At 38.8% G+C, this 26,867-nt stretch overlaps 1 protein-coding gene across 3 annotated transcripts; it reads right to left on the bottom strand.

Annotated features, from left to right (window-relative positions):
• Nucleotides 1-5,866: 5,866 nt before the first annotated feature.
• GLYATL3 (glycine-N-acyltransferase like 3) lies at nt 5,867-26,840 on the bottom strand. 3 transcript variants are annotated; one of them, XM_074348876.1, is made up of 7 exons: nt 26,727-26,840; nt 23,020-25,144; nt 18,765-18,873; nt 14,585-14,692; nt 13,746-13,872; nt 12,289-12,415; nt 5,867-9,112 (listed from the first exon to the last, which is right to left on the bottom strand). In XM_074348876.1, exons 3-7 carry the CDS (start codon nt 18,840-18,842, stop codon nt 8,686-8,688), a joined length of 867 nt encoding a protein of 288 aa, XP_074204977.1. In that variant the 5' UTR covers nt 18,843-18,873; nt 23,020-25,144; nt 26,727-26,840; the 3' UTR covers nt 5,867-8,685. The 3 variants fall into 3 exon arrangements, with proteins under 3 accessions (XP_074204977.1, XP_074204978.1, XP_074204976.1); XM_074348877.1 differs by having other exon boundaries at nt 23,020-23,163; nt 24,887-26,755; XM_074348875.1 differs by having other exon boundaries at nt 23,020-26,755.
• Between the last annotated feature and the right edge of the window lie 27 nt (nt 26,841-26,867).

Raw genomic sequence — 26,867 nt, 5'->3', positions numbered from 1 at the left:
TTTTTAAGTTCAGAATTATTTGTTTAGAACTAGGAACCCATAGTACAGTTTTTAATGAAATCCTCAGGGAAAATGCAAGAGTCCAGGACTGGAGCTGGGAAATGAGCACCAGCTCATAATCTTGGAACAGAGGAGCGAATGATGCTAGTTATAAATTGGAGGGGAAAAGAGGAAGAGTGGGAACATGGCAGTTCTGGGGATATCAAGCCGCTTAGCTCAGTGGTCTGAGATAAAAGGGAAACGGAGGCAAAGTTTTTAGAATGGGATTTTTGTCTTGAATTTTCAGTGAGCAATAGTTGTGTTCCTAGGAGAAGGAAAAAGAGGCTTAGTTTACCTAACATGTGGCCCTGGGCCCAACTTGCTACAGATGAATTATATTTTTTGAATGAGATCTTTAAGCATATTGTTCTATCACTCCATAGAGAGGTGGCGGCCCCGAGATGATGTTGGCCAGGCACTCTGAAGAGTGTTAAGCGTGCCAGTTAACTGCGAGAGATGACTCATGGAGCATTCTGAGTAGTGGCTGCCTAAAGGAGATTTTTAGACTTTTTAATTCAGTGTCAGCTGCACGCAGTATCCAAAGTTTTAACGTATATTCATCATCCTCCTCTCCTGTCAGAGCTCAGGATCTAAGGCCAGGCTCTCTCACTGAGTTTGAGTAAGCAAATTATTAAACAGGAAATTGCACCATTAGTAACTGACTCAGCATTTTATGATGATCATAAAAAACCCAACATCTTTACCCTACGTCTATCTTGAGCATAAACAAATTTTGACCTGTTCAACAGCAGCAGGTAGTATTATTCTGGAGATAATTCCATCTTTGACTCAACATGGGTGAATTAATATTTATTAAATATTTCAAAATAATCACTCAGATTAGTAAGATAAAGGTCATGACCTTAATATCCAATCTTGATTAGGTTATAATAAAAATTTTAAGGGGGCAAGGCAATTTTTCTTCTCCCTACGTGATTGTATTAATCAATGTATATGTGACCAGGAAAAGGGTGTAAAAGCTGTAGAAATCCTCAATAATGTTTTACACCCAGAGAGACTTCATTCCCCAAAGATCTAGCTGTTAGATTGTGCTACGTTATATCAACAAGCAACCAGTGGGTGGAAAGTACTGTCTCTGGTTTAGCAAGTCTGCAAACGTGTTCATCTGGAATGTCTAGGAATTTAAAGAAAATGTTAGTAATAATCCCTCATTATTTCTTAGACGTGTTTCATAATTCATATCTCCAGGGCAAGGCTTGGACAGAATGGTATAGTAGGTGAGTTTATCATTAGTAACCCCACTGCCTGTCTCTATTCCTCCCTCTTTCTCATCTCTTTTATTAAGGACAATCATACGTTTTTTTCAGTACGATAATTTATTAAGAAAGGCATGGAATTTAACTGTCCTCCGATTTACTGCTCCTGATCTGTACCCTTTCCTCCATTCTGCCGACAGTGCTTTGTGTCTCTTTTACCTTTTCTCTCTCCTCCTTTTTTTTTTTTTTTTTTTTTGGTCTTTAATGCATTCCTTCCTTCCTTTCTGTTGTGATTTTAGTGGTGCAGAACTGGAGAGTGTAAGTGATGGAATCAAACTTGCTGGATTTAATTTCTATCCCTGCCATGTATTAGCTGCACAACTTTAGGCAGCCTACTTACCCTTTCTTTGCCTTAGTTTACTTGTCTGAAAAGTGGGGGTAAGAATAGTACCGATTCCGTAGAGTTGTTGTTGGGAACAAGTGAGTGAATATATATGCAAAGCCTCCGAAACAGTGTCTGCCCCATCGTAGATGCCATTTCCTGTGGAATGAATGAGGGCAGGGATTTTTGTTTACTTTCACTGCAAGTAACTGTCGCTGCTCTATCCCCAGCACCGAGAACAGTGCCTGACAACACTGCGGAAGTAATTTTCTGTTTCGACTGTATTTATCTTTCGTGTTTTTTTTTCCCTTCCTTATTAGGACCTGTTTCTCCTTCTGCGTTCTTTGCCTCTCAGGCTATCATCATCTATTGCTCATTTCAGTTGTCTCCTATGTCTGGGTTGAAGTTTGAGTAGACTCAAATGTTACAAATTCAATTATTCATTAGTAAGTATTAGTCATGGCATTTCCGATGAAAAGACAGCAAAAGAAGGAAAAGTGAGAATAAAATAACACTTTAAGTATAATATTTTCCATTAAATTTGTGGTGACGTGTATGTCATTTGTACACGGGTAGAGCTGCCTATAAAAATCTGCCACTTTCCACCATTAGTTTTATTTTGATTCAAACATAGAAATAGTTGAAATAATAGTATAATAGACAACTGATACATCCCTCACCTGGATTCAGTAATATTTTATATTTGATCTCTTTCTTTTTCCACACGTATGCTCTCTCTCTGTCTCTCTCACACACAAACCATACAGACATCCCTTCACTAGGAACCATTTGAAATTAAGTTGCAGATATTGTAGTTTACCAGCCTTTCTCCAAGAGCTGTATTATCCCTGAAAGGCTCTTTATGAAGATCTGAATATTAGGACTGTTCACTGCTTCTGAGTGTTAGGAATGGTCACTGAGTGTTACTTATGGACCTTTTCAGCCAACAGAGCTAGAGAATTAGATACTATCTTTAATCTCAGGGTGGTTCATACATTGTTCAAAAGTCAAAACTATATAATAGGGAAGTCTTATTTCCATTCCTATCTCTACTACTTATTGGCCACTTAAAAAATAGTTTCTGGTTTAATTTTCCTGTATTTCCATTTATAAAAATAAGCAGAGAGCAATATTGATATACACTAATTTTTTCATCCTTTCTTACATAGGCTTGTGGACTTAGCCTTTCTTTTTTTTTTAACTTAAAACTGGATCATGGAAATTACTTCAAATTATAACATAGAGAACTTCCTTATTGGTGTAAGTGCTTTATTGTGGGGCTGTGTCATAATTCATTCAACTGGATTAAAGGATGGAAATTTAGGTTGTTTCTAAAAGTTTGATATTACAAATAATATCAGAGTGAATGACCTAGTGCAAACATTTGCTTTATGTTTGTGGAGGAATCCTAAGGGTAAATTTCTGGAAGCTGAATTGCCTGTGTAAATGCATATGTGCTTCATGGGATGTTACTGAATTCCCCTCACCTGAATTGTAACATTTCCTACTCCCACTATCAGTATATGATATGCCTGTGTTTTACAGCCTCAAACTTGTGTTTTCAATATTTTTAATCTGTGCCAATCTGATAAGTGAGAAAAAGTATTGCTTGTTTAATAGCATTTTCCTTTTGAGTGAAGTTAAACATCTTTTCATACATTTAAGGGCCATTTTGTTTGTTTTCCTGTGAACTAACTGTATCTCTTGCCTTTTTTAAAACTGGACTTGAGTATTTTTTTCCTCCTCTCAATGTTAAGGGCTCCTTATGTTTTATAGAAAATAGTTCTCTATTTGTGATATAAATTATGAAATTTCTCCTAGTTTGTAATTTTTGTTTTGACCCTAAATATAGTCTTTTGCTATTGAGAAATCACACATATGCACACATGTATATTTTATTTATCAAACAGTTTTTTTTCTTTTCTCACTTCTAAATTTCAAAAGACTTTTCTTATGTGCACGTTATAAAGGAACCAACCAATGTTTTCTTCTAGAATTTGTATCACTTATTTTCTTTTTCAAAGGCTTTATTTATTTATTTATATCTTGGATCAGTTTGGAGTTTATTTTTGTATAGGTGTGAAGTATGAGTTTAATTTTACTTTTTTTCAAATTGCTATCCATTTGTCTCGCTGCCATTTATTTAAAATTCCATCTTTACCCCAGTGACTTGAGATGCCACTTTGATCTTATCTTAAGCTTTCCTATGTCCTTATTTCTGGGCCTTCCCACCCCCCACCCCCACCCCCACCCCCCCGATTCATTGTTCTTATACCACTACTATACTTTATGTAAGCTTTATAGTATGTTTTAATATTTGTGGGGTAAAGCTCCCTTTTAAACTGCTTTTCCCTCGAAAGTTTGTATTGCTATTCTTCTATATTTATTTACTATCTCTAGTCCCAGGAATCTGCTGAAAGGAAATATTCCAAAATGCAGCAAAAATTCTAATGAACTAGAAACAATTCAAGTGCGCTCTTCAGGAAATAATCTAGAATTAGAATCTGACACCTAGTGTTCGCTGCCAAAACTGCATGTTACTAACAAAACATCTGACAGTCCTATTATATTAAAAGCAATGCCTTTTAACAGTGTTTAAAACCTACAGCATGTTTTGCCTTGGAAACACATAGATCTGTTAGACGGAGGAAAAGCGTCACATAAATTAGTGAGAAGAATACCCAGATGTTAGCTATTCTTGTTTGTAACTTTTTAAATCACAAGAGCCAGAATAAGGGTTCACTCAGTGAACAAAAGTTCACTCAGGAAGTGACCAAAATTGGATTGGGGCTGGGAACACACATACCACCAGCACTGCTGAGGTTAGAGGGGCTCAAAAAAAAGAGGAGAGGCTGGGGGTGGTTACGTTCACTCTTGCTCAGGCACAGTAAGGGCCAAAAGCACGAAAAGCAAAGGGCAACTGGGTTTTACAGTGGGGGAGCCAAGATTTCTATCAGAGATTGAGAAACTTAGGTGATGAGAAACCTGGGGAAAGGGAACTAGGCCCTTAATGCACTGACACAGAAAAATCCCTCCCTCTGTATTTTATGAGTTTACTATTTTTATTTTCCCCAACTGAAATAATTTTAATGCAAACACCCCAAGCCGGGAGGAAGAAATCATCTTTGTAGTTGGTGCTGTGTTATTCCGTCGGCTGTGTTTTACTTTTTGGTTTTCTTTTCCTCCTGCTCCTGGTGTTTACTGAGGTTGAGGGACAATGGATACAAAACTGTAGGTATTACCAAGGACAGCTTACAGAAATTCAATTTATAGTTATTTTGTGTTTTGTCTCAAGATTCAAATCACCAAGAAATTCATGATTAAAAATGCAAAATGGGTAGAATCAGAGCTTGAATTATTGGATGAGACTCTGTTCTAGAGGATGTGAAAACATCCTCCCAGACTGCCCTGCCTTATCCTGCTCCCAGAGTTTGAGCAGACTGAACTCTCCTTTCCTCCTCTGTATTTCCCCTCCGTGGGTCTTAGGCAGAGTGAACACTCATTCTCACTAAATACACAGACATTTGCAAACCCCAGTCGGAGTCCACCCAGTGCAAACAAGTAGTCTCAGGGGTGTTAAGCATGTCGCCTGGACCGACATCTTTCATCATCACATCCAGCCATGGCCACACCATGAAATACTTGCTTTCGTCCACCAAAGGCTCCTCTCTCCCCAGGTAAAGCCTTTAGGCTGCCTTCAGAACTATTTATCTATTTTACCTTCAGAGTTAGATCATAAATGCGGAGAGGATGCAGACTTCTGTAATTGCTTTCCATTGCTTTGCATTTAGTAATATCATGTACATCTTTTCCACATCAGCCATCATAGCTTTCTAGTGTTCCACAGAGTTCTGTTAAATGGTTGTATTATAGTTAATCAGTGAGTTACTTAAAATATTTAGTATTTTTTATCTTTACAAACAATGCAGTAATAAACATCCTTTTATATAAATCTTACATACTTGCTATTATACCAGTAGGATACATCTTAAGAAATGGAAGTTGTCGGGTCCAAGGAATATGCCTTTTTTTTTCCTGTGGATTCCAGGCCTGTTTTTTGTTAACGGATACTTCATATTTCAGTGTAATATACAGGAAAGTGCATAAATCATAATTGTATAGCCTGATGAGATTTCACAAAGTGAACACACACCTGTGTAAGCCACCCGAGAATCAGAATATTACCAGAAACCAGAAGCTACTTTCACGCTTTGATGTCCTCAAGGCCCAGTCCTAACAATCTCAGCCAAACACATGGCTTCTGTTACCACGTGTACGCCTATGACTCTAAAATTTATATCTATATCGCAGACAGTTTCTCTGAGTCTCATATATCCAGCCTGATCTCATCACCTGCATGTTTCAAAATTCAATGTCCCCAATTGAACAATCTCTTCTGTTCCCAGTTGCCACAGAGCTGGTGCTGTCCCAGGGTTTCCTGTCTCAGTGAGAAATACCACCAGGCACGGGGCTCACAACATAGACACCCAGGAGTCATCCTTGACCATCCTCTCTCATCAGACCCTACAGCACAAAGTCCTGACATCTTTTCCTGCTTTATAGCTCAGTGATGGTTCACTCTCACCATCATCACTGCCAGCATTCAAATCCTCAGTAAATTTGGATAATCGCTTGCTCAGACTATTGCAATAGCCTCACAGCTGATCTCCAAACAGCATGATACTCGGCCTAAAACTCTTCAACGGTTTATGTATTACACTGAAGATCCGTGAGTCAGCATTAAGGCCCTTTGCTGATCTAGCCCTTTCCTACTTCTTGAGTGTCTTTACTCCTTGCCCCTCTCTTTCTTTCCTTACTCCAGAATGGCTCCACATGTTTCTTAAAAGGGTCAGAAACAAGGTTGAAGGTCGAACAACTTTATCTAAAAGGATTATTTGGAAGACAAAGGCAAAAGAAATAAGGCTATAGATGCAATTTGGTAGGAGAAAAAATACTTTTTCCTCTAAAATGTCAAAGTATGGAGTCTATTGTTGGGATGGGGGTGGAAAATTCAGAAAGCATGAGATAAAGGAATAATTGCCCTCATACAGTTCCAAGCTGCTTAAGAGGCCAATTAGCATAGTAATGAACAGGACAGGCTTCAGACTCTGACGAACTCAGGCTCTGTCTGGACTTAAAGTCTGCATGACTTGTGATGAGTCATAGGACCTCTGAGTCAGAATTCCCACAATGAGATAGGTTATACACACACACACACACACACACACACACACACACACGCACACACACACAAATACACAAAATTATACATAAAATTCGGCAAAATTATCTGCACGTAGTTAAATGCTAAGTAAACAGTAGGTGTATTATTACTAGGAAGAAAAACAAGGCAAAAGGCTCTGATAATGATGCCATGTACCAGATGGGAGTAACCTACGGTTAATCAATGCTAGTTAATGAGTATCCCTGCGGCAGAACCTAGACCATATTCTCCCAAGAGAGTTAGGGACTCCAGTTCGAGCTCTTCCCTCTGGCGCCAAGAATAAGTCTCCAGTTAACCAGAGCTCAGGATGACCTCAGCATATATTCACTGCCAAGGAATCTTTTTTTTTTTAATGAAGCTCTCCTTCACCCAGTTTGTTTACTTTTCTGAAGACTAAACACTTAATCTTTAGATTTCCTCTTACCTTTGTAGTTGAGATTTCTGGGACCTCCATGAGATAAGAAACCAGTATTTTCTATATGGCTGAGTCAACGTTATCCAGACCAGACGAAGCCAACCGTTGCGTTTGTCCCTGCTTTTACTGCCGATGGAAGCACACAGCTTGTGATGTTTCTCTTTTCCTTTACTGCCCTTGAAAGATATGCATACACAATCGGAACCCAGGTTAAAAAAAAAAAAAAAACTGACAAGGCTAAAAGACTACTGAGAGTGTTGATTTTATTGTTTAATCACTGAAATCCCCTTTACAAAAAAGGTATGTGATTTAGTGAAAAAAAAAAAAAAGATAGGTTGAAATCAAAATAACACCATTCTGGCTCAGCCTCTAGCACTGATTATATAATCTTGAAGTCATTTATTTTCTTTGGTCCTCAAATCTTCATATGTAATGAGAGAGTTAAAGCTTATTATCTTCTCAAAATTCTGAGTATATAGATATGCATACGGAAAACATGAAAAATATGTAAATATATGTGTATGTATGTTTATATGTGTTTGCATATCCACATTCACGTCTTAGTTTCTCAAGAGAAAGCAGATTATAAACAAGGGTTAGACCAGAGTAGGTGACAAGTAACGTCCAGTCTTATGTGGACATCATCTGTTTCTAGCTTTTAAAATGCCCATTTCTTCATTCCTCCATCCAAGGCAACTGAGAATTGGGAAATTGCTGGAAATACAAATTCTCAGGCCTGGCCTCAGATGTACTGAATTAGGGACTGCGGGGAGAGGCTCAGCCATCTGTGTTGCCACCTGCCCCCACCCCCTGGCGATGCTGAGGTGCACTATAATGTGAGAATTGCTGCATTCCCAGGGGAGAACTACTGGCTGGAGTCCTAGGCAGAAGTGGAGAGGCAGTAAGTAAAGGGGAAAAAAGCAGGATATTCTGCAGAGAACTTGGGTCACAGGTGGCAGGAACAGAGTTGGGAGAGACGGAGCAGTGGGGCCAAGGGAGGGTTATTTATGGTCGGAGGGAGCCAGCGCGGTAGTGAGCAAACACAGCAGAAGCCCAGGCAGCAGTAAGAAACCAGTAGCCACACGACCCCGTGTTTGGTTCTCATGGAATCATTTCTGCTCCTGTGCTAAGACCTGCTGGCTTAGAACCTTTTTCCCAAAGTGGATTCCAAAAGAGGATAATCAGCCTGTGTGTAGCCACAGCTATCTCTGACCCTTACAGTTATTACCGCAGAAATCTGAGATGCGGAGAGTTACAACTTCTCAGCCTAACCCTGCAGGTCTTCTCCAGGCCCTTTGCAACATCTTGAGAGTCTCCCGATTCCAGTTTGAATTTTTCTCTCATTGGCAACTAAGGAGTGTGTGTATGTTCAGAAAAAAAGGAAGAAAATTCCCAGAATTTCAACGGGCTAGAGCTGAACTTGCCCAGAGAGAGCTGCTGGGCTGAGAATAAGCCTATGAAAGCGACAAGGCAAGAACTCGGCGTGGACGCTCCGCAGGAGGCTGATGGACGACACGTTGTCATCCAGGACGTTGCCCTGACAGGGGAACCCCCGGCTCTGCAACTTCCTGGCCAGCGTGAGGGCCACCAGCCGGCTATAACCCTTCCTGCGGTGCTCCGGCAGGGTGTAGCCATGGCACATGGTGGCAAACTGGTCTGTGATAGACCAAGAGACGGGGTTGCCCTGGTCATCCCGGACACACACGCTAGGGAAGCAGGCGATGAGGCTGGCGATGTACCGGCGACACTGTTCGTTGCCGCCCCGAGACCAGGTCCGGTTGAGCAGATCTGCATCGGCAACGCTCAGGTAGGTTAGTCGTGGGGAAGGCCTCATTCTAGAAGAAAATGACATGCGAAAATATAGGAACTTGGGGGTCACGTGACCACAAACAACTACTTCTCTGTTTACAGTGATTCAAACTGAGAAATCGCCCCCAAGACAGCGCCCAGCAAATACCAAAATATTTTCAATGAAATAAAATCCATCACTCATCACTCATAAACAGCTTTTCGGGTTTCGTTTCTGATAGGACAAAATCCTTACTATATTAAGTTTAAGTCTTCTAATTTTATGCCTATTTCTTACTGTTCTCAGAATAACATCAAGCATTTCATTTTTTCTATAAAACAAACCTCAGATTTATTCTTATAAAGTCCTGAGTCTGTTGACACCCTCCCCAAATCCTTGAACAAGTCTGGATCCCTGGGCCCCCAATCTTTTCCTTGGCAAAAATAAACATTTAAGGATAGACCTATCTTTATGCGCCTGTGGCCAGAAAAGAACTAGAACTGCTGAACTTCCCACGCATGTGCAGGTGCTCAAGAAATGCTAGCTCCTCCGGACCTTTTCCTAAAAGGTCTGGGAAAAGGTCTAAAAACCCATGGTATTAAGAATTAAAAAAATAGAAATTAGTGCAATTTTTAAGAACTGAGATGATTACCTACTTGCAAGTCTATGGGGCTGGTTGTCTTTCAGAACTGGCTTTCATTCTTGAAGTTCTCAAAGTCCTAAGACCACCCTCAGTTAAGAGACTGGTAATATTCTCACTAGGTCCCCCTTTACAAAGTACAGGTTTGTGTTTTCTCTTTACTAGTGGTTCTGCAGTGTTAGCTCACATTCCAGGCATTCTGCGGGCTCTGGCACTGGGCCAATCATCTAACCACTGAGCAGGGGTACAAAATAAATAAATATAAGCGATAACTGGCTTAATGGGATTTTTAGTTTAGTTCTTGAAAATAAACAACAACAAAAAAAAAGTCAGAGAAGCCGCAGGCAGAAATGTCACTGCAAATAAAAACACTTCTGCGCACACATTTCAGGAGTGATACTACAGACTATGAACTTGTATGTGAAGGGCGGGTGTCCAATATAAAGAGTGTACAAATATGGGCAATGACTTGGGTGTTAAAGACAAACTAGTTTTAAAAAGCCTGACTTGGGAATAAAAGAAAATGATGCATAACATCTCAGGGATATGACAGTAAACAGACTATGGGAAACTCTAAAGGACAAATAGGAAATTTTTTTTTTCAACAAAAGGTAACGTAAGACATAAAAAAGATAAAAGGGAACCTATATGTCAAAAGGAAGTTAAGAGAGATACTAACCGACTGCAATGTACAAACCTCATTTAGATGTTTACTCAAAACAAATAAACTGCTAAAAATATTATGATAATCTGGGAAATGTGACTACCAACAGGTAATTTTAAGTAAACGATGTTAAAAATTTAAGGGGTTGTGCAGACAAGAGTTAACCCAGCAGGCTTGCCACTACTTTCAGGAACACCTGCTTACCAGGTTGGCCTCAGCTGGTGCCTGGCGGTCTGGATTTCTGGAGGGGACCTGCGGGTCCCAGAACTGTGAGAGTGGTCAGCTGAGCCTGACTGTTCATACAATCAACGTAACTTACACTGAACACCTGCCTTCCTTCTGGGAGTCGAGCAAATTGGTTTATGCTCGACCTACCTCTGTTGTCACAACTCATCGCTGGAAAAATCGCACGCCTCCTCTGGGAAGCCTGTGCCCAGCTTCCTCTGGACTCTGCCAGCCCGCCTTTTCCCCTTTGCTGATTTGGCTTTGTACCTTTCAGTGTAACAGATCACAGCCAGGACTGTGTAGGTTAAGTCCTGTGAGTCCCCCTAGCCAGTCACTGAGCCTGTGGGTGGTCCTGGGGACCCCTGACACAGAAGTGATATTAGTACAGTGCTTTTTTTCATTTTCTTTTTAAAATCCTGATCTTCTGGAGATATATATTAAAATATTTAAGAATAATGGGAAAATGTCTGAGACATTTCCTTTAGAATAATCCAGAGGGTAGAAAAGATAGGGGTCTGGATAAAAGTTTCAATCTTGTACTTTTGGGATGGGTTTTATATACATGTATATTTAATAAGCACAAGCTTGGTTGTATTTTTTAACAACTCAGTTTATGGGAAAATGTTTTGTCAAAAAGGCTCTAGTTGCAGGAATTGAACAAAGCAGAAACAAAATCGAGAACTGCGTTATTTTGTGATTAAAAAGGGCAAGTATTTTAGATAAAAAAAATAATAAAATATATTGATGGAGGTTTATTATGTTAGTCTCTCAACCTTTGTATGGGTTTGAAAATTTTCATAACTGAAAAAAAATTAAATGAAATAAAAATAAATTCTAGTCACTTAATGTGACTTAAATTCTTCTTTAGATTTAGTCTTGTTTTGCTCAATAATTCCTTCAACACACAGCACAGAAGTGAAGAAAACTAACATTCACTGAGGTGAGTACTTTTCAAGTACCAGGTTTCATTTGCTTACAAAAAACGTGAGGCAGATATTATAAGATTAGTTTTCGAGGAGAAATTGATTGAGGCTCGAAAAGGTTAAGCAAAAGGGTAGAGAACTAGGAAATGACAGAGCAGGGAGCACAAAATCAGAAGGAAAAGAGAACGCAGACATAAACTGATCCATGTTTCGAAGGACTGGATTCTGGAATCAGATCATGGGATTATTTCCTGGCTCTACAGTTAAGTCCTATGTGTCACTTCAATTCTGTTCAAAAACGGAATAATAATAATAACACTACTTTTTAGGGGTGTGAAAAGGATTCAAGAGGTACCACATTTAAAACATTTTAGTGCCTGGCACCTAAGAGGCACGTCAGTCAGTTACGCACTCTCATCCCTGAAACAACAACAACAACAAAACAGTAGCAACCACCTTGGGCTCAGACAACAGAGGTTATTAAGAATTATTTGAGGGAGGAAGATATGCAAGAAATGATTTTCCTTGTATTCTGTCAAAATACAGGACTCCCTAGTTCAGTTATTACTATGGACACAGACACTGATTTGATTTTGCAGGAAATTATGCGCAAACACCGTAGAAAGGAAGAGTAAACACACACACACACTCAGCGCCCCAAACCCAAGATGCCAAAATATTTCTTAATGATACTAAGTATTCCAAGTGCTGCTTTTTGTATTTCTGTAGCAGTAAGTCCTCCCCCAGATGGAGAAACTTGGTTTACATACAGGAACCTGGTGTCTGGCAGAGTTGCCACCGGAGACAAGCGAACGGCCTTGAAGGAAGTCTGCTTTACATCCAACTGCTTTGAGCTGGCAACGGCGTTGGAAACATCACATAACTCACTCTGCAGCCCTGTGTGTGGAGACACGTAATGAAAAAGGTGGGCATTTGATTTGAAAATGCAAAAAAGGAAATTTGTCGCGGTGTTTTTCTGCTCAGTATCATCAATGTCACCAGTTTGCCACCTTGGATGATCCTAACTGCTCTGTATTTACACATGAATTATTACAGCTACTCCCTGTCTGATTTTCAAACTTTGTGTGGGATTTTCAAATTTCCGTTGTGACCATGATCTTCCGTGGAGATTTCTGAGGGGAATATCCCTTAAAAATTTATAAGTTCCTGTGGGAATTTTGACTTTTCTGACTTCTCACATTGATCTTAAGCTCTTCAAAGTAACAGACATTTGCTAGTTCTAGAAGTGTAGAAGAGCTCAGATTTATCTGGCGTGGCAATCTGACTTTAAAGACTCTCTCCCAGCCTCTTGCTTAAATGCCCTCTACAGAAATATCAAGCATACCCTTAGCACTGGTGAGATCCTGAACTCACCCAGCTCCCTCTCATTTGCCACAGCTACACGTACTACCTGTAAACCCTCGTCTGCACTTGTTGGATACGAAGCCCTGCGCTGGGCACTGCTGTGCCGCGGGACACAAGAACCAGGGGTCTCTGTTCTGACAGAGCTCACAGCATGGCCGGGTAGCATCTGTTAACTTGGAACTGACTTCTCTCCTTCTCCAACCCTCCCATCTGTTCTGTCCTTTCCAGTCTGGCTCCTGGCTGATTGAATCCTCTGGAAATTGACTTTCCCACTTCCTTCCATATCTAATGGCTTGTTTCCTTCTCCTGGAGAACACATGAGTGGGAGGTCACACTGAACACAGACTGTGCTCTGAGCCTCGGCTCCTTCCTTGGGGAGTCAAGTCTAGGAAACGATTCGTAGATCAGTTGATTAGCTCTTTCCAGAATCATTTGCTTTAGAAAGAAGAAAAGGCTTACCTATTGGCTTAGACTTAGAGTTACTCTGAAAGACTGTGACAGGAAAGAGTTAAGAATAATAAGGATAATAAGCAAAAATATGCTGTTAAACTCACTGATGTCTATATTATAGTAACAGTGGGGGAAAAAAATCACTTAAAGCAGCCCCATTTAACTGGTCTCTGACTACCTCAAAGGCCAAGCCGCATTAGGTGTACAAAATAAGTGTTCTTACAAAACTGTAATACATAAGCCGTAAATACATAAAATGTATGCCTATGTATTTGTGCGTGTGTGTGTGTGTGTGTGTGTGTATACATATATATACACATACATGTGTGAAATATGTTGTATTTACTTATTTGATAGATATGACAAAAAAGAGGGAAAAAAATGCCCGCCTAATATTTTGCACTTGACCCACCTTGTATTTGAAAAACTTGGTCCCAGTTGATGACACCGTGTTCTTCCAACAGCTGTTGGTAAGCCCTGACATCCTTGTAGAACACAGCATAGGCGTTAGTATAATGGTCCAGGTTATCTGTCTCAGCCTAGGACAGAAGACATAAACACGCCCTCTAGGGCTCTCAGCTATCTAGGATCTGAGTTACACACGTCTAGACAGTTCCCCAGTAGCAAAGTTAGCCACCTAGAAACAATGGCTCAGTGGGAATGTGGCAAATGTACTGTAGTGAGGGAAAGAACAGACACTTTGGAACTTTTGTTGATTATCTTCTAATATTAGGGATGTTTCAAAGACAGTTATTTCACATTGTTCTAGGACTTTATTTATTTATAAAAATAAAAAGGTTGTAACTCAATGGGTCCACCTACGAGGAAAAAACACAGAACTCTCAGAACTTTGCTAATGAGGTCAGGACAGCACATCTTTGATCACTTGAGTGTCTCTTTGGTCTCAGAGGCAGAATGGGGAAAGACACTGTCTTTTTCGGTCTTTTTCCATATTTACCCACATAAGCAAAGGCATCATTCATAAGGAATCATCAACCCAGCAGACAAACTGGTGTGTACCAGCACGTATGCTTCATGCTTCCAGGGATTAGGAAACACTAAAGAAACACTACTGAACACATTTAGACTGGAGGTTTCCATATGTCTGATACTCCAAAGCCAGTCAAATTAGAAGCTAATGGTGAAGTATGTAGTGTGTTATGATGGTTGTAACATCCCCTTTACCTAATTTTTTCTTTCCAGTAGATGCCAACTCTTTTTTTTTTTTTTTTTTGCCTTTCAAAACTGTACCTCTTTCTGCCGCCGGGTGATGACAGCTTTGAAGTTGGGCCATGAATCCAATACCACTTCCTTCTGAAAAGGATTCCCACGATTTATGTTCATGACTGCTCCGTAAACCTGAGTCAGGGAACCCAGAGGACACACCAGTCACACTACTAACCCCAGTCACATTACTGACCATTTCGGTTGCATATTACCCTTTTCTCTCCTTGTTCTACTGCATAATCAGGGCCACGCGGGGAAATTATAGATGTGTATATACTCAACATACAGGTACAGACGTCTCCCTTATTATTTCATCAGTGCACATGAAAATTGGTATAATGTCTCTGAAAGCCTATGAAAATTCTCTCCAAACTTAGTTTTTACACTACAATGGTGAGAGGTACCAATTCGACAGGCTTACTAGATGCAGGCTTGGCACAGAGGTCAGCAATAATTCTTACTGAATGAATCAGAATCTAATATATGGATTTAGCGCTCATCTACCTTTTAAAAGTTTCACAGATAATTTTGATGCTCAGCTGCTTGTGAAATTTATTATACTATCTGAAAATAATCTGTGAAATGCAAGGACTCCTTCGACCCTAAATTATAATTAAACATCCCTTGAGAGTGAAACACTACCCCCTGGGGTAAAAAAGGAGCCAACAACACACCCTGCATTCCAGGTTTGATGGAGCAAGGCTCCACCAGCATCCCCTGAAGGTTGTAACTATGTCTTGTTCACTGTTACACCCATGGAGTCGGACATAGTTGATCAAATGCTTGTTGACTAAATAATCCTGAAGTAACATTAGAGTTCTGTTCTGTGCCCTTTCACATTTTTTTCTCCACTGAGAATCAAAAAGATGTCTGTCCTAGGAAACAACTTTCATATGCTGTATGTGTGCTTATAGAGAAGAGAAAGTTGTGGTGTAAATGAGGCCAGTGTTCATAGCAGCATTTTCATAATACTGTAGACAGAAACTGCAGACAGTCTAAGGGTCCATCAACAGTGGAATGGTTAAATAAATTGTGGCTTATCTGTACTGTGGACTATAAAACAGCAATATAGTGTTGAGTCAAAGGAGCTAAGTGAAAAAGATAATTGTTGTGTGATCCAATTGATATTATATTCAGAAACAGGCAGAATTAAATTATGACTTTAGAAGTCAAGATAGTGGTTACTTTTTGGGAACAGGGAAAGGTAGTGACAGGAAAAGAGCAGTGGGGGGCAGGAAGCAAAGGCGTCAAAAAATGTTCTTTCTTGACTGGAGTAGAGGTTACACAGATATTTGCTCTGAGAAAATTCACCGAGCTGCATCATTTTATGTGCATTTTCTAGTGTTATACTTCAATGAAAAAAAAATTTAAATTATAAATGCATTGGAACCTATATTTTACCTCCTTTCTCTCTCTCATAATTCAAATCACTCATCTCAATGCCTAGAATATTATCCAGCGGTCTTCTGTCTTACCCATCCTGGGCCTCCACTCAAATCTTCTCATAGAATGTATCATTCCAAAGTTAGTGTGGCTAATACTAATGTGTAACATGGATCACACTAAGTGAAAATCCATGAACTAAAGTAACCTGGGAGGGTCATGCTTGTTCTGTTAATCATTGAATTATGCAGAGTAATAAGTTTATCACAATGATTTCACAAGAGGAAAGCATACATCCTTATTCAAGAATAAAGCTTAAATAAGACTAAAGTGTTCATAAGGTTAAAAGGAAGAAACTATTTACAATATTGAGATTCTTTAAAAAAAAAAAAAAAAACCCAAACATAACTTGTTTGTGAAAGATTGGAACCAACTGAAAGATTTGGCATTGGTTAAAAACAAAGTAATCTTTCCAATAGCTGTTTATCCAAAGGGTGAGTGTTGAGAGGAGACAGGAAGTGGCCAGAGGGAAGTAAAGATGCTGGAGGAATGAGCAGTCAGTGCTTGTGAAGGAAATCTGGAGGGATATTTAATCACTTAAGCACTAAGGTGAGATGATTGAAATACACAGCCATAGACTCAAACAGATGGAGGGAGAAGTGAACAACAAAACTATCTTTTCTTTACCTTTTTTATTCTCTAAAGGACACAGTGTTTACTGAAAGGGTGTTTGGAAACTACGGGCAAAGAACAAGACCAGGCATTACCTAACAATGCAATACTCGAGGCAGGATAAAGAGGTCCAGGGATAGAGAGACTCAGTGTCTGAAAAATGAGAAATTGGGAATACATTACGGAGAAGGTTACATGAGGAGAGCATCTGTTTGTGCCTACATGTTTCATTTCTTTACCTCTTCAAATGGTGTTAATGAGAGGTAAACATTTCAAAAGAACACTCAATTTGGAATCTGATAAGCTGGATTTAAATTTGAACTCTAGCACTTGGACATGGGGAAGTGACTTAGTAATACCGTCTGTAGAACTGTAATATAAATCTCTGCCGGTTCAGAGGTATTATTATAGTGGGATTCATATTAGTTTAAAAGAATTTTTTTATTTTTAGGGGAGGAGGTAATTAGGTTTGTTTGTTTATTTGTTTATTTATTATTTATTTATTTAATGGAGGTACTGGGGATTGAACCCAGGACCTCTTGCATGCTAAGCATGCGCTCTACCATTTGAGCTATACCCTCCCCCCATATTAGTTTTTTATGAAGTTCAAATGAGATGGTGTGAAATATATTTTTAAAAATTATACATAGTATTTAGGCCAAGTCAGCTAGTCTGAACTCAGAAATCATTTTAAAAAATAAGATTTGAATAGGTAGAGAATTAATAAGTAATCACTGTTGAAAGCAACAATTTATTGACTAGATTATTATGGGCAAAACCCCATGCCAAGCACTGTAAGAGGGATTAAAAAAAAAGAAATCAGCATCTCTACCCGGGTATCTGGGAACTAAGTTGCTTGTGGGAAAAACAATAGACATGCAATCGAAAGAATTAAGATTTAACTGCTTCTTTATTTGCTGCATTATCTTCTTTCAGCTTCAATGCATTCATTTATAAAATGGATTAATAAACATCTTACAAGGTTGTTGGAAGGATACAAAAATGGAAATTCTCTGTATGCTAAAGTACTATCCAAATATAATATTTATAACCTGGGGGCCCATCTTTGTCTTGATGATTATAATCTCTTTTGTGATCCTGAGAAGGTCACTGAAACCTTTTCAGTTCTCTGTGGCAGAAAAGTTAGCCAAAGATGTTGTCAAAGCAAAGCAGCCTACCATCTTATTCCATCTATTCACCCCAGTGTCAGCATTCAAAAATAGGAAAATTTGGGTCTATTAGGCACTTTTCTAGGCATATGATCACCAAATTATCACTCAGATTTTCCGAACCACGTACAGGTTAAGCACTATTAATAGAGCAAGATGAGCAGATTTAATCGACACAGTATGGTACACTGGAGGACTTTCTCTAGATCATTTTGGTTCACATTTTAGTGTAAATAAGGATTATCCAGGGTGTTTGTGAAAAATGCAGGTCCCTGGTCTCTATGTTCAGAAATTATGATTCACTATATCTCTTCTGGATTATTGGCACACCATTTATATTTGAAAATCACTGTTACAGGGCTTTCTCTTTGCTCAAGAAACTAAGCTCTCAAAGACAATTTCACTGCATTCTGCATATTTTCTCCAATTGTTGAAAATATTTCTAATCTTACATTTATTTATAATCTTTGATTACAATGTCAGCTTCCCCAGGAGCTCTGAGTTACAGTAGACCCTCATGGACTTTTAGAAGGCTTCAACCGACAGTGGCTCGATGATCAACAAAACCAATGGAAAAACTTTCAAAATAAAGATCTTGCAATAAACAGAAAAAAAATTTACAGCAACTCTGAAACTTCAGTTCCACTGTGCACCTAGGTTATGTTCTTACCAGCAATGCCACCCACTATACCCTCCTCCATTTAAAAAATATTTAGAACTCAAATTTACCTTAGAAATAGTCCAGTCCAACATTACCTAACTTCTCCTAGGAGTCATCTAGAGTGGCTGTCAAGAATATAATTGTCTGAGCCATATCCACAATCCATTGAATCAGTCTCTAGCAGAAGACTGGGAAGCTATGATTTAACAAGGGCACCCAGAGTCTTACCATCAGAAAAACTGGGGAAACAGCTACACGTCTGACATTATTTCACAGATTAATAACATAAAGAAAGATAAAACCCTTCCATTTACAGTACCTTGAGTGATTCAGGAAAGTGACTCTTCAATATTTTTTCCAGGATCAGTAATTTGGTAGAACAGCTTAGCACCAACATTTTCTCGGAGCTCCAGTAATTCCACGCCTAACTAAAAACGGGAAGGGATACATTTGATTTTTGCCTGTTAACATTTGAATCTACCTAGAAAGATCCTCGAAGCCTTGTTTTCACTGGGTGTTGTTCTGAATCCGTGGCTTCCTCTGAAGAGGGAAGGAAGTAGGGAGGCCCTGGGGCAGGTAAATCAGGACACATGGAAATGGAGAGGATGTGAGTGTCTATACTGGGTTAAGTCTTCCATTATCCACGTTCACTGTACCTTAAACTCTTCCTTCAGGACACAATAACAGCTGTAATTTTTACGATTATTTATGTTTTCTTTGATTTAAGCCTGTCTTAAGCCCGTGAGCTGCACGAAGGAAGGGCCCAAGTCTGCTCTGCGCTCCACTGTATCCGCAGCACCTGGGGCACAGGGAGGGGCGTTCAAAGTGGTTGAATGATAATATGAAGCTCAGAGGGACAGTCTTAGTGTTAAGTAGGGAAACTTGTTTTTCACAATGCGGGGCAAAGACCAGAGAAAGACTTCAGTTGGTCAGGTGTCAGGTAGTTAAGAGGAACCACTTGGAGAAAAACACCAACTTAAAGATGAATCGATGTGAGCAAAGGCTGTGGCTCATTTTACTCAGATAAAATTAATTTCCTTAAGGAAATGAAAAAGGGCCTGAATGTAATGTATGCAACTTCATCCCTTCTTATGCAACTGGATTTCGTAGATTTGGGGGCTCCATCTCCCCTGCTTTTTGTTCCCAAGAAAACTTTTCCCCAACAGTCCAATCAGGACTTAGCTGAATTAAAGGGGAAAAAAAAATGTTTTTCCCTATATTTGATGTGGTAGAGCTTACCCACTTTTAGTATCCAGGCACTAGGATGACAAAGACAACTCAGCTACATGTGAGAACCTGGGCTTCTGGGATGGTGGTGGACTGTTTCTCTACAACACATTTTCCAGATAAGGAAATCAAGGAGCTCTCTGTGTGGCTATGCGATACCCAGTGTTTGACCATGATTTAATTAAAATCCACTGTGGTAGCTCACAGTGAAAAAAATGTGACAATAAACGTATGTATGTTCATGTATAACTGAAAAATTGTGCTCTACACTGGAATTTGACACAACATTGTAAAATGACTATAACTCAATAAAAAAAGTTTTAAAAAAAAATCCACTGTAAAACTCTGTCACACAGTTCATGTGAGTGTGAACTTCTAAGAAGCAAGTTTCTTACTACCCAGCCCTGTGGGCTCTAGTGCACTGAGTGGTACCTCTGAGGTGTGAAGTCTCTACAGGAGTCAGAAGGGGTAGGAAAGGCTGAAGCGGTATCAGCAAATCTGGCTTCTGGACCCTAACACGAATAGTCTGGATCAATATTAGAAACTTCGAGGAGATCAAGTTTCCAGGGCTGAGGTTAAACAGAGAAAGAAGTGTAGCCATCCTCTCCTCGTTCTCGGATCGACCTAACTTTTCACTCACTCATGTCATCTCTAAATAAAATCTTGACGTCTTAATAGAGCCTCATGTTACACACATTGTCAGCCGAGGGGGGCTGACGTGGGGTTCTAGAAGGTGAGCGGCCCAAATGAAAAAATGCACGAGGAGTTGCCATACTGCCGGACAGACTTCAGCAGGAGACACCACGGGATTAACGACACTTTATTCTATTGCCAAAGGGAGGTGCACACACCTATGATGCACCGGTCCTGCTTTTTAATCTGTTTTCTGCCACCACATGCGCAATGTGAATTTCTTTGTTCATTAGGCTTACAGAATATCTCTAGCACATGTGTACTTCTGTTTTGTTATAAATCTTATATAATTGATGCATGTGTACAGCCATTATTTACTGCATATTACAAACATGCTCTGATCATGGCCTTGGGTCCCACAGCCTTAACTCATCTCAAGGCCAGCTCACACACATTCACTTAATTCTAATTCAATACCCTTTGAGAGAAAATGAAATGATTTCAAAGGGAAAACGATCATGTATCTCTTATTAGGTTTGATGTCTAGAGATCTTTCTGTGTACTAACACACAGCAAAGTAGCCAGTGCAAAGAGGAAGAAGTCTAAGTACCTGGTGATAGTTTGCTTATTTATTGCCTGGTTTGTTCCCCAAAGGCTCTAAAACCACTTTATAAACATAGGTAAAATATACAAAGGAAAATTAAGTTTAAATAAAGATTCAGGCAAGGGAGAAAACCCAGGTATGAAAGTCATATGGAGTTAAGAGTGAGGTCAGCAGGCGAAGCAGATGGAGTACAGCCCTGCATAGAGTTGATCTTCTTTATTTGTGGGTCCCCTATTTGTGAATTTGCCTACTTGCCAAAATTTATTTTTCACCTTCAAATCAAGACTGACAGTAGATTCTGCAGTCATCTGTGGACATGCACAAGGCAGTGAAAAATCTGAGACTCTCAATGCCCACATTTTTCAGCTGAAGCTGAAGAAGCTGGCTTCTTGTTCCAGCTCTCACATAGCAAACAAGTCCTTTACCTGGTCTATTTAGTGCCAGGATTTTTTTGCTTTTTGTTGGTGATTTCACTGTTTAAAATGACCCCCAAGCAGAGTGATTAAGTGCTGTTAAGAGCTGCTAAGTCTAAAAAGGGTTGTAACATGCCTTATGGAGAAAATACATGTAGTAAATCAGCTTCCTTCAGGCATGAGTTATAAAGTTCTTGACTATGAGTTCAATGATAATACACAATATATATTAACTAAAGTGTCTTTAAATGGAAATACACATATAACAAGGTTATGTGTTGATATGCTGATGAAAATGTTGTGACCAGAGGCTTGTAGGAACCTAATCCTGTATTTTGCCTAGGAGCAATGGCTCAGACATCACTACAGTGTTCACAGGTGACTTTATTGAACGTAACTACCACGAACAATGAAAATCAACTACACTTGCAGGAGGTGAGGGCCCACATTTCACTGTTAAGCTTCTAGCAGCCAACACAAAGAGAAACAAACATGATTAGTTACACAATTCACATTGCCCATAAAATTATCCTTACATTTTTCACCAGAGCATTTGCTTAACTTTTCACTTACACCATCTTTAAATTAAGTCCAGGCTTCTAACTTCTAAATAATCAAAACCTTCCTTTCTCTGGCTTTAAGTTACCTTTCCAGGCTAGGCAGCTTTTTCAACTCACAAATTACTCAAAGACACAGATATTGGTGACATCAGAATCAGAGAGACATTTCTCCCATGGGTTCACACAGAGGGGACACTATAATTAATAGACAATATTAGACAATATTCTTTCAGGAAAAACGGTGATGAATTTCATAAAGATCTTTCTTTTATTAAATACAAAGACATTTTTCAAAGGCCACACACACATACAAAAGGAAGGCAGAAATTCTCAAAAGGATGAGAAAGAGAAATATTTTCAGAAAATATTTTTTACACATTTTTGAATTACATCAGAAAGTCATAAGACACTAATAATTCTAAAAAATACAATATCAGAATTTCACATCCTCAGTACTCAATTATAAATTCCCCATAATAAACACGTGTTATTGGATAGGAAAGTAAAGGTTTTGGAACTCTTTTAGCCAAAATGCTATCAATAACAGACTCACTAGCTGAAGTCTTTGTTGAGGAAAATAATTATATAAGTTTTAGGAACTGAAGTTTCTCTGGGGCATTTGAGTGCCCATCAGGACACAGTAAGCACCTATCATGTTTTATTGATTACTATTAATCAGACAAGGAAAGCATGACACTCTTCTCGGAGATTTCATTCTTAAAAATAAAACATAAGATCTCTATTTTTATGGTGTAATACATCTACAGTACAACGGTTGGATGTTTGTTAACGAGGAAACAGGATTTTTTTTAAAGCACTTGCAATCCAATGCTAGTGATTATTTTTCAGGTAAGTCTTTTGCTAAACAGAATACCTGTTTCTCTAGCTGTGCTTCATGTCATAATTCAAATAATCTTATATTTCATAAGGCTTACTTCCCCATATCAAAATTTTAAAAAGTAAAAATCAACAAAAATAACAACAAAAAAACCCCAATAGGAAGAAAATATCTTTTCCTCTAAACCTAATTATAATGTATTCTTCCTATACATGGTGAATTTCATCTATTTCTCCCATGTCTGCTTGCAACTGTAACCAATCATTTGATATTTATTATTTTAACAAATAAATGCTTACCTGTTGTTGAGAGTGCAGTCTGAAACTGAGGTGTTTCGCAGTGTGGCAGTGCTACGGCTCCTTTTCCATCTTCACCCTTCACGCCTACTTCCCTAATTAGCCCTCTGTGGAAAGAGGAGGGCAAGGAAGACAAAGTGTCCACACCTGTAGAAAGGGAGGAGTTCTGGTGTAAGGTGAAAATCAGCGCAAGTATTTTCACTCCATCTCCTTCTATCACATTTAGTCTCAAGGTGTAAAAGCCAATGAATACTAATCTTGGCTTAGAGATGGACATTTTCTAGACACAGAACATACCTGTCTGTCAGGGTACTGTGGGAAAGAATAAAAGGGAATGGGACCCAGGCAGATGGGATACAATAAGGAGACAATGTGGAAGGACTGACCCCTTATTTATTTTCATGTGTTCTGAACAAAATGACTTTGCTGCCCTAAACTTCCAAGGCTGAAAGGGGGTCATCTCTAAAGAGGTTAACTTGTGGAATTGAGAGTTGTTTTTTTTTTTTTTTTTTTTTTTTTGAGAATTTTAATTCCCTTACCCTGTTCTTTTAAGCGAAAAGTCATTCAGAATCTACTCACTTCCCTTGAATGGCTGCATTTTCAAGCACCGTGGGCACCTCGGCACCCAGCACCCGAGCCTTGGGATGATTAACAGTATGGGTGTCTCAGCGGCATGTGGAGAGTGCCTCAGTTTGAGTCTGGCCACATGGGAGGATGCTGTTTATGTCTTTATGTTTCATAAAGTCAGAATCAAATGAAGAGGTAGGTTAGAGTATTCCTTATCTGAAGATGCTGGTTTAAGTAATACAGTGGGTGGTTGGTAGTTAACGGCGACTGGAGAAATTGCTTTAGATGACAATTACTGGATGTCAGAGGGGTTTTGATCCTGGTATACTGATTTACTTTTTTTAAAGATGTTACTGAGAGCAACATACACCTGTGCATGGTCCCAAGGATCCTATATATAGCTAGTCTTTTCTAAATATTATCTGAGGAAAATTGATTCAAAAAAATGAACAGCTGTTACTTACAGGACAGAAACTGTTTTAGGTATGAAGTACAATATCAGAGAAAACCTTAAAAAGTCCGGGGTCTAGTTGTTTATGAACTCTGAGAGCATACAAATGTTTTCCCAGGCGTACAGTACGTGTTCCCAAGTGCATCTGCAAAAGAAACTTCTATTCTTTTTTCAAAGTTCTTTGCTCTCTATAAAATGTCTGAACCAATTAAAATAGTTGCTTTTTGTTATGAGGAAAAATAACCAAAAAGGCAAAACAGATTTCTTTTCCAGAAAAACTGCACTGGATGAAGGTAATTAAATTTGAAATACGCTTATCAAGCTAGGCTGAACTTTTGACTCTGAGATTAAAAGGAAAAAGGAAAAGTAAGGCAAAAAAGGTTACTAACATAAAATAAATTTAAGATTTTCTTCTAGAAACCCAAGTGAACAAATCCATAATACTATGATCATTATACTTAGATAAACAGATTGATCTGTGTATTTCTGTGATAGGATTTACTCATTAGCTTCAGTACCCACTTCTACTTGTAACTTATCAGCAAATGCCTAAGATGTCAAAAAGACAATTACTATTTTTTTTCACTTCCTAGCTCTGTCACTTACTATTTGAGTGATCTTAAAGTCACTTAGCTTCCTCTGCCTCGGATCATGCAGACCAGGATAAGAGTGATTGCTACAGGGCTTATCCCCGTAGGGTTGTTATTAGGAGTAAACATTGGTATATCCGCACATATACATGTAATGAGTTTAGACTAGCGCCCGGCATATAGCACATTATCAGTAAACGTCAGTTATTTTAATGACTGTTATTTTTGTTCCATAGTCCTGTTATTCCATTTGAAAACCTACCTTAATTTTAAGGATCTCCTTGGGGGCAGAAACAGGTAAAACTGGCTTAGGCACATTTGTTTCTATTAGTTAGAAGAGGAAAAATTCCATTTTTAAAAAAAGTACTCTCTAGTTGTTTTACTGTATTTGGAAAACGTCCCTCCTTCATCTTCCTCTTTGTTCAGTTTTAGCGAGTATAACCAATGCCTGGATATGGTTGCTACCCAGCAGTTTCACAGCCTTGCTAAGAGCAGAGGCCACTTGGAGGACAGCAAACATCTAAGGCAAGAGAAAGTGGTGAAATGATGGTTAAGTGGCGAAGAAATTGATTCAATGGCGACTCTTTAACAAGAAAACTAGTTAGAACAGAAAAAGCTGTCACTTGAGACACAATAAAGTGCAAACGGGAAATCTGAATTTCTGCTTCCACGTTCCTTCTTTCCTCTCTTTTCCTCAAAGCTGAATCTTTTGTGACAACGAATAAAACCTGGGAGGACTTGGACTTATGTTTGGAAACTAAGCCAATCTAAACAATACTAATTTTGACAGGTGCACCTGCATTAATTTTTGGTAAATAGAGAATGCCATGAAATTCTATCCAACCAAAAAGAAAGTAAATCCTTTAATTTTAGGTTTCAGGACAGGTGTCTCGTATTTAGGCAAAACCTGTTTGTTAAATCTTTGCCCAGCTGAAAGTTGAGGGAAACGGAAGGGCCCGTATAAAATAAGAATTTTAAATGACCGACAGCACACTCTGGTTCTGTACAGGCTGCCTCCCCAGCAAATCATACCCATTTGACTTCCTTCCTTCAGCAGCATTATTGAGGACCCATTTTCCTATATGTTCAGCAACTTTCGCTTTCAGCCTTTTCAATCTTTTCCAAACTGACAGGTGAAAACATGTAGTTGTTTTAATTTGCTTTCACATGATTATTTTAAGGTTGAAAATCTTTCAAGTACTTAACTGACCATTTGCTTCTTCCTCTGAGAATTGCCTATTTTCCTATTGGTATTTAACCTATTCGTTACCAGTATTTCAGAGCTCTTTACGAATAGATACTATTTCTTTATGTATGTTGTAGATATTCTTCAGTCTGTGCTGTGTCTTTGGCTTGTTTGTTTGTTTGTTTTTTTAACTTCAAAGTTTTATGTAATGATCTATTGATTTTTTTCCTTTGTGGTTTTATCCTTGTTTATTTACATAATACAGGCAGACCTCAGATACTGCGGGTTCAGTTCCAGACCACCACAGTAAAGGAAATCTCACAACAAAGCAAGTCACATCAATTTTTTGGTCTCAGTGTGTAAAAGTTACACTGGCATTATACTGTGGCCTATTAACTGTGCAACACTATTATGTCTAAAAAACCAATGTTCATACCTTAATTAAAAAATAATGGTGTTAGAAAAATGGCACCAACATACTTGCTAGATACAGGGTTACCCACAAACCTTCCATTTGTAAAAAATATAGTATCTGAAAGGCAATAAAGTACTATAACCAAGTATGCCTGAGGGGCATTTCCTACTCTGACATCAGATACTCATTCATAAATTCTTCTTAGTTTCTATTTTTATATTTGATTTTATTTACTATAAATCTATTTTGCAGTAAAGTAGTAATACTGACCACTGCCCCTCCACGCCCATCCCCAGTTGGTTAGCTAGTTTTCCCAAGACATTTTATTGAACAGTACGTCTTCTCTGCATTCTGTTTGATGGGCTATCTTTATCATGTGCTACAGTTTTACACCCTATATCCTTCGTTGCAAAATATTTATTTTTTAGAATTTAAAGTTGCTGGCACCCCATGATGTGTGGTCGCTCTCACTGTAATGAGCGCAAAAACGAACTTGTTTACCTGCAGCTGTGTTCCTGATGGTCTCTGCCTGGAGGGCATTAACAGAATTATGGTACCTTCTAAATTAACTGAAAAAATATCCTAGGTTAGATGGAAAAAATAATTAAATTATAGTTATTTTATTTTACAAGTAGATAAAAG

The sequence above is a fragment of the Camelus bactrianus genome, chromosome 20 (assembly GCF_048773025.1).
Source record: "Camelus bactrianus isolate YW-2024 breed Bactrian camel chromosome 20, ASM4877302v1, whole genome shotgun sequence".
Lineage (NCBI taxonomy): Eukaryota > Metazoa > Chordata > Mammalia > Artiodactyla > Camelidae > Camelus > Camelus bactrianus.
The sequence above is the reverse complement of the archived record's forward strand: the minus strand, read 5'-3'. Positions and strand labels throughout refer to the sequence as shown.